Source organism: Pinus tabuliformis, chromosome X (assembly GCF_031772625.1).
Source record: "Pinus tabuliformis cultivar Carrire ecotype Pingquan chromosome X, CPIR1, whole genome shotgun sequence".
In the NCBI taxonomy this organism is placed as follows: domain Eukaryota; kingdom Viridiplantae; phylum Streptophyta; class Pinopsida; order Pinales; family Pinaceae; genus Pinus; species Pinus tabuliformis.
In genome coordinates this window covers 1,048,218,704-1,048,236,180 of record NC_142308.1, presented here as the reverse complement: position 1 = coordinate 1,048,236,180, position 17,477 = coordinate 1,048,218,704, and the positions used below count along the sequence as shown (strand labels likewise).

The 17,477-nt window shown below is 37.2% G+C and overlaps 1 protein-coding gene across 1 annotated transcript; it reads right to left on the bottom strand.

Annotated features, from left to right (window-relative positions):
* Nucleotides 1-3,757: 3,757 nt before the first annotated feature.
* Nucleotides 3,758-16,618, bottom strand: LOC149143391 (putative disease resistance protein At4g33300). Its single transcript, XM_089451800.1, has 5 exons — nucleotides 16,065-16,618; nucleotides 15,698-15,909; nucleotides 14,849-15,351; nucleotides 14,623-14,745; nucleotides 3,758-3,868 (listed from the first exon to the last, which is right to left on the bottom strand). The coding sequence occupies exons 1-5, from the start codon at nucleotides 16,259-16,261 to the stop codon at nucleotides 3,758-3,760; spliced, it is 1,146 nt and encodes a 381-aa protein (XP_089307926.1). The 5' UTR covers nucleotides 16,262-16,618.
* Nucleotides 16,619-17,477: the final 859 nt, after the last annotated feature.

Below are 17,477 nucleotides of genomic sequence, written 5' to 3'. Positions count from 1 at the left end.
ATACTTCTTGAGAGGACCGGTTTCAGGCGCACAGCAATAATTTTTGCTATAATTTTATAAACACAGTTACAAAGGGAGATAGGCCTGAAGTCTTCAAAGGAGTCCGGGTCCTCCTTTTTTGGGATGAGGGCTATAAAAGTAGCATTGAACGAGGGGAAAATCTCACCCTTTCTTCTTGATTCTTCCACAACCTCAGTAAGTTCTTCTCCAATTGAATCAAAAAAATGGCTGAACAGTTCAATAGTCCACCCGTCTGGGCCTGGGCTTTTATCTTTTGCCATTGATTTTACAATATTTTCAACTTCCTCCTTTGTCACAACATCCACTAAACCTTCAGCTTCTTCCTCTTCAACAAAGCGGGGAAAGCATTGGGCTGTTCTGATTACCTCTGCTAAAGTGATCCCTTCTTGTTCTGTAAACAGATTCTGGAAGTGGTTCTTTCCCATTCTTGAAAGGTCCTCAAAAGAGGTAGCTTCTCTTCCATCCTGATCCTTTAGCTTCCAGATAGTGTTTGCATTTTTCCGGCCTTTAGCATAGTTATGGAAAAATTTTGTGTTCTCATCTCCAGCTTTCAACCAGATCGCCCTGCTTTTTAGCCTCCACTCCTCTTCTCTGTCTAATAAAATCTTGCTTCTTTGTTTTTCTAGCATCAGGATCTTGTCTTTTGACTCCTGATTTACATACCCTTCTGCCTCAGGTTCCTCCATAGCTCTAATTTCAGCATCGATTTTGGAAAGCGCCTCATTCTGAGTAATCTTCCTAGCTTTTGCCCATTCTATGGTCGCTTTTTTAAGTCTCTTTAAATTTTCCATGAACAGGACCCCTTTGTTCTCCGACGAAGAGCTGCCCGGATGCCTCCAAGTATCCCTGAAAAGGATATTGAAAGATTCCTCCTGCAACCAGGAGGCATTAAATTTGAAAGGAGCAGCTGGTTTAAGGGGAGGTTTTTGAAATTCCATTAGGATGGGAAAATGGTCAGAGTTCCCCCCTTCACCAACCCATTGCCTGAACATAGGGATGCTGACTGTCAAATCTTCACTTATGAGAAAACGATCCAACCGCTTTGCCACTCTTCCCTCCCCTGCTCTTCTGTTCCTCCAAGTAGGCTTTACTTTGATTAGATTTACATCTATCAGGTTATGGGAGAGGAGAGCGTTTGCAAAGAAATCCGAAAGCGGGTCTTCCCTGGCTGAGGGACCCCAGGCTTCCGCATTACCTATTGAGAAATTTAGGTCTCCTCCTAAAATCAAACTTCTGTCTTTTAAAAGAGATTTGGATAGAAGATTGTTCCAGAAAGACTCTCTCCCCTGACATGGCCCATAGATATTTAGAATCAGAAAAGGGAATCCAATCTCAGGGGAAAAGACCTCCATACCAAGAACATGAGCCATTCCCCAAAGGCTATTTATCTGCAACCTACCTTCTCGAATACCAATAGCCAAACCCCCCGAATGCCCCTCAGCATCTATGGCATGGAAAACCCATCCTGGGAAAGAGATCCTAAGAACAGATTCCACCTCCAAACTCCTGCCAAGGGTTTCTTGAAGAAAAAGGATATCCGGATTGTAACGAGTAACTAACTCTTTTAAAGCCAGTTTTTTGGGTTTACTGGCTAAACCCCTACAATTCCAGGATAAGAGAATCATTTTACAACCTGATCGGGGGGATTTGCTGCTCTAAGCGCCCCAGGGATGGACATTTGTTTTCCATCAGCAACATCAAACTTCGCTTTAACCTGTGCTTTTGACAGGTTTGATTTCCTACCCCTACCCTTCCTTTTGGAAACCTGAGACGAAGAAGGGCCTAACCCACCAATCGGGTCAGGGGATTCTAACAATTTTCCCTGTCTTTTGTCCAGAGATCTCAAGTTATAGTGGCATGACGGTGTGGAAAGGGCAGGGTTCAGGCTATTTTGAGGAACATCTTCGCAATTCAGGTCGATGGAGGGAATTGCATCAATAAGATTTTCTATAGATAACTGATCAACGATACTACTGTTTTTAACAGGAATTCCATCTTTTAAAAGATTATCATTCAAATCTGAGAAAGGAGAGGAATTGCAAAAGTCACGGTGCATACCGTTTGGTTCTTCCATCACGATATCAGCTCCTTCAACTGTAGTCTCCAAGGCTTTCTTCTCCAGGGGACCTTGGGCCTCTATGTCTTCGGGAGCAGTTTTTGTGGCCTGACTGTCAACAGTTTCCTTTTCGAGCTGGATCTCCTCCATAGCGGAATCCTTTTGAAGTTCCTCAGTCACGAAGTCCTTCTCCTTCCTCAATTTCTTCTCCCTCTGCTCACCTTTTTTCTGCGATTTCCCAGTGGGCAGTCCCTTGCCAAATGCCCATATTCATGGCATCTGTGACACCTAAAGGGAAGGTGCTCATAATCCAATGGCTGTTCAAACACATAATCTCTATACTGAAGATTTATAGATTCTGCTAACCCCTCCTTAGGGTTTAACCGAACAAGAATCCTGGCCATAGCTCTTTCGTGGGTGTGAAGAAATGACATGTCGGCTTCAAGGTATGTACCCAGCAAATTCCCTATGGATTTGAAAACAGATTCCACCCACAGAAAAGGAGGAAGGCCGGGTGCTCTGACCCAAACTGGAAACTCGTCTACCTTCTCCCTCTTTGCGTCAAATAATGGCGACCACCTCTTAAACAAGACCGGGCGATTCCCAAAGGCCCAGTTTCTCCCTGCAACCCAATCGGCATCTTCCTTCTTTTCAAAACTGGCCATGAACCAGCCCTTCACAAGAACTGCAACTCTGAACGAATTAACAAGGGTATCTTTCCATTGGGTCTCCGCCCACTGGTTCAAAGTTTTGCCAGATAAAGCCTTCCCTCTAACTCTACCCACTAAAGTGCATTCCGCCACTACCAATGCATCCTCAACCTGGACGTCCATGCCAAGAACCAGATTGCCTTCAATCTTCTTCTTCTTTAAGGGTTTTTCCTTCTTTCGTTTACCCCCCGCCTTATCCTGACCGGGATCTTCCTCCCCTCCTAAAGGAATTGGGGCTGCATTGTCCTGAGACTCCTGATGTCCAAACTGCTTTACCGCAAGAGATTGAACAGCTATGTCATCATGAGAACCCTGGAGACCGCCTTCCAAACCCTCCTTATCAGCTGTGCCGAGCCCCAAAATCACTGCTTCCCTTCCGTCGCTTAGGGTTTCCCCCACCTTCCCAACCTTCAAAGCCTCGCTAGTCTCATTGATAAACCCTTCTATGCTCAGACTGGGTTTGGGCGTCTCTTTTAAAGGTGAGCGCCTAATAACAGTTGGCTGACTGCTCCCTTCCGTTACAGCTCTTCCAGAACTTAAATCCCCTCCAACCGACCTCCAAACTCCCTGATTTGTTTGGAAATTGATAATATCCTCGAGCCCCCCTGACAGACGGACTGCACCTGAGAGAGGTCTATTTTTACTGCCCTGAGAGCCGACTGGAAACTGATGTGAGTCTTTCTCCGGGAAAACCGGTGCTAGGATATCCTTCCCTCCTTTGAAACGCAGCCCGGCCAAACCCAGATCTTCCCCTAACAGGCCTTTTGACCCTTTGATGCTCCACGCGCCTTCTACAGACAGATCAGCGGGTGCATGGCTGCCATCTGACCCGAAAAACTTGACTAAATTCTGGGCAGTTACCTCTTTTCCCCACACCGACAGTATATCCTCAGGAGCCGGGTCTAGGTCAACAGACTCATTAGGTTTCACCATGGTAAAATAAGCAGTAAAAAACCGATACCTGACACCGCTAGCGGCCCGTTACCTGTTGCTGTCGAGACTGCTTGGGAACGTCGACCGCCGGCTCACCAGAACAGAACAAACAGCGAGAAGACAAAAACCACTCCGGTTTGACGATAAGCTAATCCGTTCCGGAGTTAAACTCTGTATTAACCCTAAATGGCCCTTCAAAGAAAACTTCCTAAACACGTCCTACGCCTCGGGGTATCCACCAGATGTCTCTTCCCGTACCATTACGGAACCTGCCAAAACCCTACCGAAAGCCTGGACTGCAGCAACCTAGGCCATCGGCCTAGGTGGCCTAGGGTCGAATCCTGCTACCTCTGTAAACCTTCATCCGTCACCTCCGATGAGTCCCTACATCTTTCTTCGGACTTTCAAGCACTCTTACTACCAGATTTTTAGAAAAAAAAAATCTAATATTAGACATATTTAACACATTTAAAATGATCAAAATAATCATATGTTCAACAAATTTTGTATGACTGCACACGAATAAAACCAGCCTAGATCCATCTTAACCCCGGATCTATCAAGAGCTGAGAGGGATCAAATCACTCAAGATGCAAACCTTTCCTCAAGTTTTGCACTAAAAAAATAGGTTTTCACCTAGAGAGATTTGATCCGTATCGACGCTTGATAGATCCGGGGTTAAGGTGGATCTAGGCTGGTATTAAATAATCAATATGACCATCAATAAATCGAAGGAATTAAGATATATATATATATATAATCTCTTTCATAAATATTTATAAAACGTTTTTCAAATATAATAATTAAAAAATCCTTTTATTTCAAAAAACATGACTATAGTATTTGTTAGAACTTCATATATTTTTATATTTATTTATAATTGTTAAAAATATATATATTTTTTATTATTATTTTCTTTTAAGTTACATTAATTTTATTTTCAATTTTAAAATTTTATAAATATAATTCTAGGAAAAATCTAAATCAAGAAATTCAATTTTAAAGATACCACTTTAATTAATCTTATTAAGCATAATACTTTAAATGGAAAAATTACTTATTTCTCTTTTATTCGACTATTAAAAAAAAAAAAAACATACCTAATTCTTAATTCAACAATCAAGCGCTGGAAATAAACCCTAAAATAAACATCAAGCCCTAAGATTAATTTTATAAACGGTGGGATTAATATTATAAACTCAAGGGATTAATATTAAAAACCCAAGGGATTAATATTGAAAACACAAGGAATTAATATTGAAAACACAAGGGATTAAACCCTAGGATTAATATTATAAACACTATGAATAATATTAAACCCTGAGAATATGAGCCCTTAGATAAATAAAGCCAAGGGATTGATATTTTAAACCCAAAAGCCTAATAAACTCAAGTGACTACTAAACCCTAGGGTTAATATTAGAAACCCTTAGATTAATATGTCAACCATGGTTCATCAAAATCAATCATGGTCAACCATGGTCCAAGATTGTATTGTGACAAAGATTGTTTATTAAAATCAACCATGGTCTAACTTCGCATTGTGGAAAATATTGTCTCGAAACAAAAATAATTCATGGTTAACCATGGTCAACCATGGTCCAATGTAACATTGTGAAAAAGATTGTCTCAATATGAAAATCAACCATGGTCAACCATGCTTATCTTAGGGTTTATAATATTTATCTTATGCTTTATATACCTTGGTATTATAATATTAATGCCTTGGGATTAATATTATTCCATTGGGTTCATAATCCCTTGGGGTTTTGGTATTAATCCCTTGGGTTTATGATATCAATCCCTTGGGTTTATTAATCTAAGGGTTCATATTCCTAGGGTTTAATATTATTCACTTGGGTTTATAATCCCTTGGTTTTTTAGTATTAATCCCTTGGGTTTATTATTTAGTTAGGTTTATAATATCAATCATGGTCAATAATGGTCAACCATGGTCAACCTTATTTTATAAAATCAATCAGGGTCAACCATGGTCCAATGTCGCATTGTGACAAATATTGTCTCAATATGAAAATAAATCGTGGTCCAATGTCACATTGTGAAAACGATTGGCTTGATATGAAAATCAATCATGGTCAAGCATGGACAACCATGGTCCAACATTGCATTGTGATAATGTAAGGGTTTAATAATCTAAGGGTTCAACCATGTTCGATCATGGTCCAACGTCGCATTGTGACAAAGATTGTCTCAATATGAAAATCAATCATGGTCAACCATGTTTATTTCAGGGTTTATAATATTTATCTTAGAGTTTATATTACTCACCCGGGTTTAATATTTCTCCCTTTGGTTTATAATTGCTTGGGTTTTTAGTATTAATGCCTTGGGATTATTATTCCCTTGGGTTTATAATATCAATCATGGTCAAACATAGTCAAGTCAATCATGGTCAACAATGGCCAACCATGGTCAACCATATTTTATAAAATCAATCATGGTCAGCCATGTTTATTTTAGTGTTTATAATATTTATCTTAGGGTTTATAATATTATTCCCTTGGGTTTAATATTATTCCCTTGGGTTCCTAATCCAATGTGGTTATAGTATTAATCCCTTTTGTTTATTATTCTCTTGTGTTTATAATGTCAATCCCCTGGTTTTATTAATCTAAGGGTTCAATAATGGTCGAGAATGGTCCAACATCACATTGCAATAAAAATTGTATCAATATGAAACCAACCATGGTCTACCATGTTTATTTTAGTGTTTATAATATTTATCTTTGGGTTTATATACCTGTGTTTTATATTGTTCTCTCGGGTTTATAATCCCATGGGTTTTTAGTATCAATCCCTTGGTTTTATTATTCCCTTGGGTTTATAATATCAATCATGGTAAACCATGATCAATCACGATCAACCATGGTTGATCATGGTCAACCATGGTCCAACGTTGCATTGAGACAAATATTATTTCAATATGAAAATCAACCATGCTCAATCATGGTCCAACGTCGCATTGTGACAAGGATTGTCCCAATATGAAAATCAACCATGGTCAACATGTTTATTTTAGGGTTTATAATATCTATCAAAGGGTTTATATACCTTGGGTTTATAATATTAATCCCTTGGGTTTATTATTATTATGTTGGGTTCATAATCCCTTGGGGTATTAGCAATAATCCCTTAGGTTTATAATATCAATCCCTTAGGTTTATTAATATAAGGTTTCATATTCATAGGGTGTAATATTATTCCTTTGGGTTTATAATATCAATCTCTTGGGTTGATTAATCTGAGGGTTCATATTTCTAGGGTTTAATATTATTCCCGTGTGTTTATAATCCCTTTGGATTATAGTATTAGTCCCTTGGGTTTACTATTCACTTGGGTTTTAATATCAACCATGGTCCAACTTTGCATTATAACAAAGATTGTCTCAAAATGAAAATCAACCATGGTCCAATGATGCATAGTAACAAAGATTGTCTCGATATGAAAATCAATCATGGTCAAGCTTGGTCAACCATGGTGAAATGTTACATTGTGACAATATAAGTGTTTATTAATCTAAGGGTTCAACCATGGTTGATCATGATCCAATGTCACATTGCAACAAAGGTTGTCTCAATATGAAAATCAACCATGTTCAACCTTGTTTTTTTAAGGGTTTATAATATTTATCTTAGTGTTTATATTATTCCCTTGGGTTTAATATTTTTCATTTGGGTTTTTATCCCTTGGGTTTATAATATCAACCATGGTCAACCATGTTTATTTCAGTGTTTATAAAATTTATCTTAAAGGGTTTATACACCTTGGGTTTATAATATTAGTCCCTTGGGTTTAATATTATTCTCTTGGGTTCATAATCCCTTAGGGTTTTGGTATTAATTCCTTGGGTTTATAATACCAATCCCTTGGCTCTATTAATCTAAGTATTCAACCATGGTAAGGCATGGTCCAATGTCACATTGTGAGAAAAATTGTCGCAATATGAAAATCAAATATGGTCAAACATAGTCTACCATGTTCATTTTATGGTTTATAGCATTTATATTAGGGTTTATATACCTTCGGTTTATATTATTCCCTTGGGTTTAATATTGTTCCCTTGGGTTTAATATTATTCCCTTGGTTTTATAATCCCTTGGGTATATAATATCAATCATGGTCAACCACGGTCAATCATGGTCAACCATGGTTTATCAAAGCCAATCATGCTCAGTCATTGTTAACCATGGTCCAATGTCGCATTGGGACAAAGATTGTTTGAATATGAAAATAAATCATGCTCAACCTTAGTTCAATGTCACATTATGACAGAGATTTTCTTAATATGAAAATCATTCATGGTCAACCATGGTCCAACATTGCATTGTGACAAGGATTGTCTCAATATGAAAATAAACCATGGTAAACCATATTTATTTTATGGTTTATATACCTTGGGTTTATATTATTAATCCCTCGGGTTTAATATTATTCCATTTGGTTCATTATCCCTTAGGGTTTTAGTATTAATCCCTTGGGTTTATTATTTGTTTGGGTTTATATTATTAATAATGGTCAACCATGTTTTATAAAATCAATCATGGTCAACCATGGTCCAATTTCACATCGTGACAAAGATTGTATCAATATGAAAATCAACCATATTCAACCATGGCCCACCATCACATTGTGACAAAGATTGTCTCGATATGAAAATCAATCATGGTCAACCATTGTCCAACGTTGCATTGTGACAATGATTGTCTCAATATGAAAATAAACCATGGTCAACCATGTTTAATTTAGGATTTATAATATTAATCCTAGGGTTTATAATCCCTTGGGTTTATAACATTAATCCCTCATATGCATAATAATATATTAGGGTTTATAATCTTAGAGTTTTTAGGATTAATACTAAAATCCCAAGGGAATAATATTAAACCTTAGGAATATGAACCCTTAGATTAATAAAGCCAAGGGATTGGATTTATAAACCCAAGGGAATAATATTAAACACTAGGAATATGAACCCTTGGGATAAATATTAAAAACTCAAGACATTATTAATATTACAAACCCAAGCATTAATATTCCCATGGTTTAATGTTATTCCCTTGGGTTTATAAGCCCTTAGGTTTTTCATATTAATCCCTTGGGTTTATTATTCGCTTGGGTTTATAATATCAATCATGGTCAACCATAGTCAACCATAGTCAACAATGGTCAATCATAGTCAACCATGCCTTTTAAAATCAATCATGGTCAACCATGGTCCAATGTCGCATTGTGACAAATATTTTCTTAATATGAAAATCAACCATGTTCGACCATGGTCCGATATCACATTGTGGCAAATATTGTCTTGATATGAAAATCAATAATGATCAACCATGGTCCAACGTTGCAATGTGACATGATTGTCTCAATATGAAAATCAACCATGGTCAACCATGGTCCAACATTACAATGTGACATGACTGTCTCAATATGAAAATCAACCATGGTCAACCATGTTTATTTTAGGGTTTATAATCGCTTGTGTTTATAATATTAATCCTAGGATTTACAATCCCTTGGGTTTATAATATTAATCCCTCATATGTATAATAATATATTAGGTTTTATAATCTTAGAGTTTTATTAATACTAGAAACCCAAGAGAATGATATTAAACCCTTAGAATATGAACCCTTAGATTAATAAACCCAAGGGTTTGATATTTAAACCTAGGGGAATAATATCAAAACCCAGGAATATTAATGTGGCTTGGGTTTTTAATATTAATAATCTCTTGAGTTTTTAATATTAATCCCAAAGGTTTTTAACATTAATGGGTTGGGTTTATTGAGTTCTTAGGTTTTCACTATTAATAATCTCTTGGGATTTTGATTACACCGAAGGTGTTCCCTCTCTAGAGTTGGTTGGGAAAACACTATTCACTCTGGCCAATCCCCATGCTCCATTTTCGTCCTCCTTTATCCCTTAAAAATTTAACAGGTGGAAAGTCTCCAGCGACTCCACGGTACTTTCATCCACACCATCAAGTCCTTCACTTACTAAAACCCACCAAGTGTCTCTTTCAATAATTTCTACAAGGTCTATTCAGTCAAGTTCCATAGAGCCGAATAAATCATGAGCTCCCTCGACCTCCACATTTTCTTCTTCTTTAAAATCTCCATCTATCACTGAATCTCCCAATTTGTTTTGTACTTCTATGCTATCATGTCCTAGACCGACTCACAATTTTGTACATTGCATGACATTAGTGAAACCATCTCTTCCTTCCTCTTGGGTGTTGTTGCAATCTCGACGAAACTGTTTGTGTTTGTTCTTTCCTCCTAAGCATCGTTGCAATAATGTACAAGAGTTAGTGATTGATGTGTGTAAAGCTAGAGTCATCAATTAGGCCCATATAAAAGTTTCTTCCCAAATCTAATAATCAATTTAACCGTCTGGGTTGTTTCCTCATCCTATGAGCGCAGGAAGTGTGGGAGCTAAAGACATGAAAGCAACTTATTTCCATAAACCAAAATGTCCCAGTAAGAATGTAAGGTCATTTTTGAAATAGAGGAATTATTCATAAACTGGGCACATAGGCTATTCACATTATATTTAGACCTAAACTGCATATAGACTTCACAAAAATTGACCCCTCATCACATGTCACTCTAGATTTGGAACAAAGAAATGATTTGGGTACTTTAAAAAATGTTTCTCCTGAAAATTTTTCAAAACAAATTTTATCCACAAAACAAAGTGTTTATTCAAGAGATTTGCAGAAATAATAAAAAAAATGTCAAGATGGTATCCCTCATCCTTAGTGACAATAGAGCATATAATATGTTCAATGGCCCATGCAACACCATGTACAACTTTATCATATTCGCCGTGAATATAAACTTTTTCAGATTGATTCATTTTGCCTATAACTGTTGAAATTATTACATGGGGAACCTTCCACTTTCTTTGAAAATTTGACAAGGTGGTCTTGGGCATGATCTGTTCCATGGCCTTCTATGTTTGGAATACTTTCAGCGTGAAGGCTTGTATACCCTATTTGTCTTTGCAATGCAATGTGTTTGTGATTTGGTCACAGATAAGGATGGATACCATGTATTGCAGAGGGGATGAATGACTAGATTTCTCAAAAGACCATGCAGTGGAGGGTAAAATGAACATAAGTGTGAGACTAGGGATGTAGAAATTAAGACTCACGAAAATATCAACACTAGTGCACCATCATCTTCGTAGACCAACAGTTTCAAAGAAGCATCCCATTGGATGATTATAATAATATTTGTGAAATATTCAAAGTTGGGGTGCATTTTTATGTTATGATGGAGTAATTTGCTTGCTTACTTATCATCAATTTTGCATTGATCCTCCTCTAGATCAGGTTCCTTCTACGGATTGACTATGCCCAACTTGTGGTACTAAAAAATCTTTGTCTCATTTATTCGGTTCGACTTACTCCTATTGTTACATCATCTATAACAATATCTAGCTAGAAATATGAACTATAACAATCCGACCAGCTGGTCAACTTTGTTGTTATGGAATAAATAGAAATTCAAAAGAAGTTATTTAAAAATAAATTCCTATAAGGAAGGTGGGTGTGTGATGGCATAAATAGTTCTCTCTACCTGTGAGGTTGTTCATATTGATATTCAAAACTCTTAGACTAGGAAGCATTAGTAGTAGATGGGTGCCAACGCCTTAAGTTACCAAAATCATTGCATGATTTGCATCTACTTTTTGTCGATTTGCGACCTGTGCTCATCAATAAGGCACTTGAAAATAATATTATTTCAATAAACAACAATTTCATTTGCTAAAGTTGACAAGACACCTTTTTAAATTACGATGCATATCGACTTATAGCATTGCATTTATTCACTAGAAATGAGTGAGTAGCACATTATATGAGAGGAGGAGAAAAGGAGAAATTTGATCCTACTAAAATCCCATTGACTCAAATCGTGCACCAAATATTTGTGCCACCCACTTATATTGACACACAACGTTCACAAGTATAATTTGATAGTAGCATGGTTGTCTTTGAAAACACCTACTTGCAATTTATCAAACTTGCACTGAGGATTGAGCATACACTATATATGGAGAACCACAATGAAGAACTGAACATATGTCATTGGTGAATTAGAATGAAAGTGATTACCATACCCTTAAGAACATAGAATCTAATGACATCTATGTTGCATTTGTTATGTAAAGAAACTAGACATGATAACTTTCTCACATAGTTGGCTTTTCAAACAACCCAATCAATTCAAAATAATTCAAATACATATTCCAAACTTCCATCAATTTTTAAATGTTTCGAGGTGACAAGGAAAAGTACGAGAAAGAAAGAATGTCGAAGGAGTACAAGACATGTTAAAGCAAAGGAGTAACTACACAATCAAGGCGTAGTGACTTGAAGACCACATCCTTTTCTATTTTGGTCAAGAAATCATTAGCCAAAGTGATTGTATCTATACAGAGTGCAAGCGTGCTCTAAAGCTCATAATAGTTGTGATATCATCTCTATAATCATAAGAAATCTGAAACATATATATATATATCCTAAGAGATACCAATACCAACCATGAAGCTATGTAGAATGATACCAAACAAAGTCAAGAGATGGTCTGGGAGCGATAAGAGAGATGAATATTAGGTAATACAATTCAATTTCATTGCAGTGAAAAACGATCATGACTAAGAGCGGAAGAAAATGGAAGAGGATGGGGCATAGTGGTGGTGAAATTGATAATTGTAGCCTAGCTTGTTGGGTTTGTGTTATATTCTTTCCACAAATAGTCGCATGTGCGTGCGGGGGGGTGGGAGGTGGGCGGGGGGGGAGATAGCCCCCCCTGTTCGTTGCTCTAGGCGCAAAAGGGGTGTCACCGGGGGGGCGGAAGCCCCCCTGCCGGGGGTTTACTACACAAGGTCCAGGGCAACATCCCGAGATATATATTTTTTCTATATATATAAGGACCCAAGGATGGGGGGTGGACCCAAAGATGGTGGGTGGACCTACCATGGTATTTTGTAGATTCGGTCAAGGGAACTACAATTATGTTTTAATACAGGGTTAATGGATTGGGGCTTATGAATTCTTCAACATCTATATATATGTATTGTAACAATGAAAAAAACATAATGAAAAATTAATCTGGTAGTCCCGGTTCTAGGATCCAGGGGAAAATCTTTGTGTATTTGTTTCATGTCCTTGCCATTGTAAATTTTCTGTTTTAAGAATTCATTTGTAGGTAATTGTTGTACAGGGTTAAACCTACACACTCAATGTACAAGAAGAGGATATGTCGTAGTGACGGTGCAATTGATAGTTGTAGTCCACATGCAAGTTGTTAAAAGATACGTTGTTGCACTAATGACCATCCTTATGCAATTGTGATGCTAAAATTCATAGCACTACACTACTCATTCCATGTATATTAGAGGGGATGAATGACATCAAATGAAGTGTGTATGTATACTCAGAGAAATTAGTGCCATCCATTTCTTGAATTGTCAGTGTAATGTCTGAGGAATCTGCATAGAAGTCAATGTCTTCTTTTGTTTCTTTGGGGGAGGAATGATGCAAAGGATATGTCTTGCCACGAAAGAGAATATGTATTTATTTATTTTAAATATAGAGTAAAACTTGGACCTGAAGTTAGCTTTGTACCTTTCTCATAGAGAAGCAAGCATCGATACCAAATTTAGAATTATATTAGTTTACAGTTTTTTATTTTATTGGTTTATTTTTTGTTAATATGAATTTAAAACTTTATCGTAGATATTTTTTTGTTTTGTATTTCTGGGTAAGATATTAAATACAAAATATTTAGTAATTTTAACATCCGTTTTATGTCCTTGAATGAGCAGCATTGTGATATTAAATGGAGGGAAAATAAATTTTAATTGATAAAATAATTTAAATCATATTAAAAAAAAAAAAAATGTTGTTCTAATTTTATAGGTAAATCAATATACAAAAATACTATATAGTTGAATTAATATGCAAAAATCTAATTGCAGTGTTAGTAGAAATATTTTTTCTATTTAATTATCATCAAATGTTTAATTAATCATATTTTAATTTGGTTTATGTTTTATTATTGAGTTTTTTTAACCAATTAAGTTAATGAATTAGTTCAGTATATTTTACACCATTATTATTAAAAGCAATTAATCATGTGAAATATATATATATATATATATGAATTGGTAAATGTTATTTATTTATAAAAACTGTCGTTGATATACAAAATGATTATATTAAAGATGTCTATAAATCGAAATTAAGTAACTATGTTTGTTGAGGTGATACATACATTGAGACATGGAGATTCAGAGAGAATGAATTATAAACTTTGAAAAAAAACATTGACATGCTACCAAATGGTTCTCGTTAATTTTGGAATTAAGAAAAAAATTACATTAGTATTTTTTAAATTTTATTAATTTCAGTTATTATAAAATACACTATCAAAATAGTTAACTTTAAATTTACACATAATTTTTAAGATTTATTAATTTGAGTTATTGTAAAATACAATATCAGAGTAGTAGATATATTAATTTGAGTTATTGTAAAATACAATATCAAAATTAAATGTGATATATTTTGAACCCAGAAAATCACGGTGTAGTTCAAAGAAAATGAAGGCTCTGCCTTTTGCATTATATCCAACAAGTTGACACCTACAGTCATTCCAAACTAAACTAAAGCGTCTAACACAAGTACTTCACTCATCAAGCCAATTCCAAAGTAAAGCGTTCTACCTCCAGCAATTCCAAACTAACAGAACAACAATTATTCCTGAGCTTCTAACAAATACTTCACTCATCAAGCCAATCCAAACTAAAGCATTTTTCCACGACATCAACGGTGAGATCTAGAAGGGACAACCACTCTCCCTCCATCACCTGATCAGTAATTATTACACGCTTTAAAGATTTCAATTTGATATGCAGCGTCTTCAATCCCGAGCACTCCCTCATGTCCAACCATTCTAGCTTTGATAGCTGATCAAATTTAGAGGGAAGGTCCTTCAAATACCCACAGTGAAATATCGAGATATTCTAGTTCCCTGAAATTGCAAATGGATGGCAGCAACCTTGACAAGATTGGACATGTGGACAACCTTAGCACCCTCATTGGCCTTAACCTTCCCAAGTCTTCAGGCAATTTTTGGATAGGATGGCAATTAGTGACAGACAATATTTGGAGGGAAGTCAAATTGCATAGCATGGCTGGCAATTCCCTTAAATCACTACAGTGATCAATATTTATTTCCTTAATGTATGGAAAGTTGGGGGCTTCCACTTCCTTATCTAATCTAGTGATATTTTCAAGGCCTTCACATAGGCATATATACAATTTTTCCAACCTTTCCCAGGATCTACAGTTGTCGTAAAGAGGAGGCACACGCAACTTATTAAGAAGTACAGACCTTATCTGGATAGGTGAAGGAAAAGAGGGCAGCCCACTGAGTGTTTCATGTTGAGAACTGTAATTGTATAATATAACAACTTTCAGTTTTGGCATGGTCTGTAAAAATGTTGGAACACAATATTGTCCTGCGGAAAAGATTAAAGTTATAGCTTCCACCTCAGGAAAATGAATTTGACACCAATCGTGGTCTTGCATTGCCCCTGCAAGTTTCAGAAATCTAAAAGTCATAAAAATGTATGTAAATCACCTTTAATAAAGTTGGGAAATTATTGAATAGAAGTAATGAATATAATTGAATAGAAGAGAAAGAAAGGGTGTTTTATTAGGCAGCAAATAAATCTTATGTTATTGGGTTTTAATTGAGTGGCAGCTGTATTAATTGAGCGATTGTTGTATATGCCGAGTGTGCGATGTATATGCCGAGCGTTCGTTGGATTTTTCCAGGGCCGAAATCAAACGATGGGAATATACCGCTGCCACTCAATATAGCGAGATAGCATAGGATTTATTTGTTGCCGTTTTATTAGGAGCAGCTTGATTGATCACTTGTATGAATTGAAAGAAACTGAGCGCCAGACACTTGATTTGTGAGAGTCGTTCGCCATTCTTTGGGAATATTATCCTCCTTGCGAGGCATGAAAAGCCTCTTACGATTGTCGATAGACCCCTCATTAGCCAGATGCACGGCTAAATCCCGCATTACTTCATGCTGAGAAAAAGAAAGCTCGGAGGCGCAGTTGTATTCCATGGCGCCACTCCTAACAAATCAAATCAGATGATCAAAACGCAGACCAATAAGTTCCATAATAGTGATAAAAAAAAGCTCCCAATTTTTTTAGAGCATGAAAGGATCCAGAAGCAAGAAGTTAGATGAGTTGGAAAAACAAATTAGAGATGTTAACAAATTCCTTACCCGGGATTGCCTATTAAATTTATGAGATTTCGTTTTGCAAGTTCTAACAGGACCACAAAAGCATCTTTCCATTCCATCCCGCGGACATATACCCAAATGTCCAATAACAAATCTATGCTCAGCTTTCTTCTTTGGGGAAATGCCCCCAAGTCCAAAAAGCATTCCCTCGACTCCTTATCGAGGATATCTATACTCATTTCTAAGCGACTAAGAAGTTCATCTCTGTGAGAGTCTGATATATGTTGTGCTCTTGAAAGTTTCTCGTCGGCAGTTTCCCAAACTGGCTGGGGTTTTCCGTTTAAAGAACTTCCAATCACCTTGAGTGCAAGTGGTAAACCATTGCACTTTGCTGCAACCGACAAATATTTGTGAAAATATTGAAGGTGTGACTTACAACTTTTGTGGGGGTGAGTTGTATTGAACACCAATAGTTTTGAAGTTACAAAGTTGCAAAATTAGTGTTTTGGAAGGAGTTGAGAAAAATTGAATAGTATGTATAATTCATACCTGTTTAACAAGATTCTTCTTTGCCGTTGTTGGAATCGAAGTCTGACCAAAGGCCCAGAAGCAGAAAAGTGATAAGGCATTAGCTTCCTCCAACATCTCCATTTTGTACTGATGACGTGTATTATCTCTAATTGGAATGGTGGTGTAATGCCCTGCGGTTGACAAGCGACCGGGCGCGTGCTCCACCCGCTACGTGATGCGACTAAGTCATGAAAGAACAACGTGGGGCGACCAAGGACGAAATGCATATGACATAGGTGATGTTGGCGTTCCATGTTTTATAGGGCAAGTTGGGGAACTCATCACACCATGAACCGACTGAGAGCAATGGCAAACAAAGGATGGATTGAGGGGCGGTCCCGCACCATGGGCAGGCTGACCTCCAAAGACATTGAACAATGGCCTAGACGCGACGGTTGGACAGATAGGTGGAAGGGTCAGCCGAGGGTGCGACCTCCATGCACACAAGCATGCGACGAAGTGTGGAATTTCATCACCAAGCGTTCGCTCTTCAACCAACGAGCTAGAGGTGCAAAGTAAAGGAGTAGGAGACGCGGAAAAGGCACAGGTCTATGCACCCACTTGCCAGGCAAGCCTAGACGGAGCTCTTGCATGGTGTGGTGAATGGTTGAGGCGCAGGTGGAGGGCATTCTAAGGCGCCCGCCCGCCGGAACATTGAAACGAGTTTTGGGTTCCGTTTGGGCGGTGGGTCGTGCACGAGCGCGCCCGCCCAACTCGGCAAAGAAGACTTGTATTATATTTTGGTTAAGTCATGGTGAGACTACCGTGCGCTCTCACACGGGTGGGCCACCGACTTGGGTAAAATGCCGGTGGAGCCAAGCTCCTGGTCACTTGTACAAAAATTCTCTCATATAATAAAAGATTGATTTTACATGTGATGTTGTT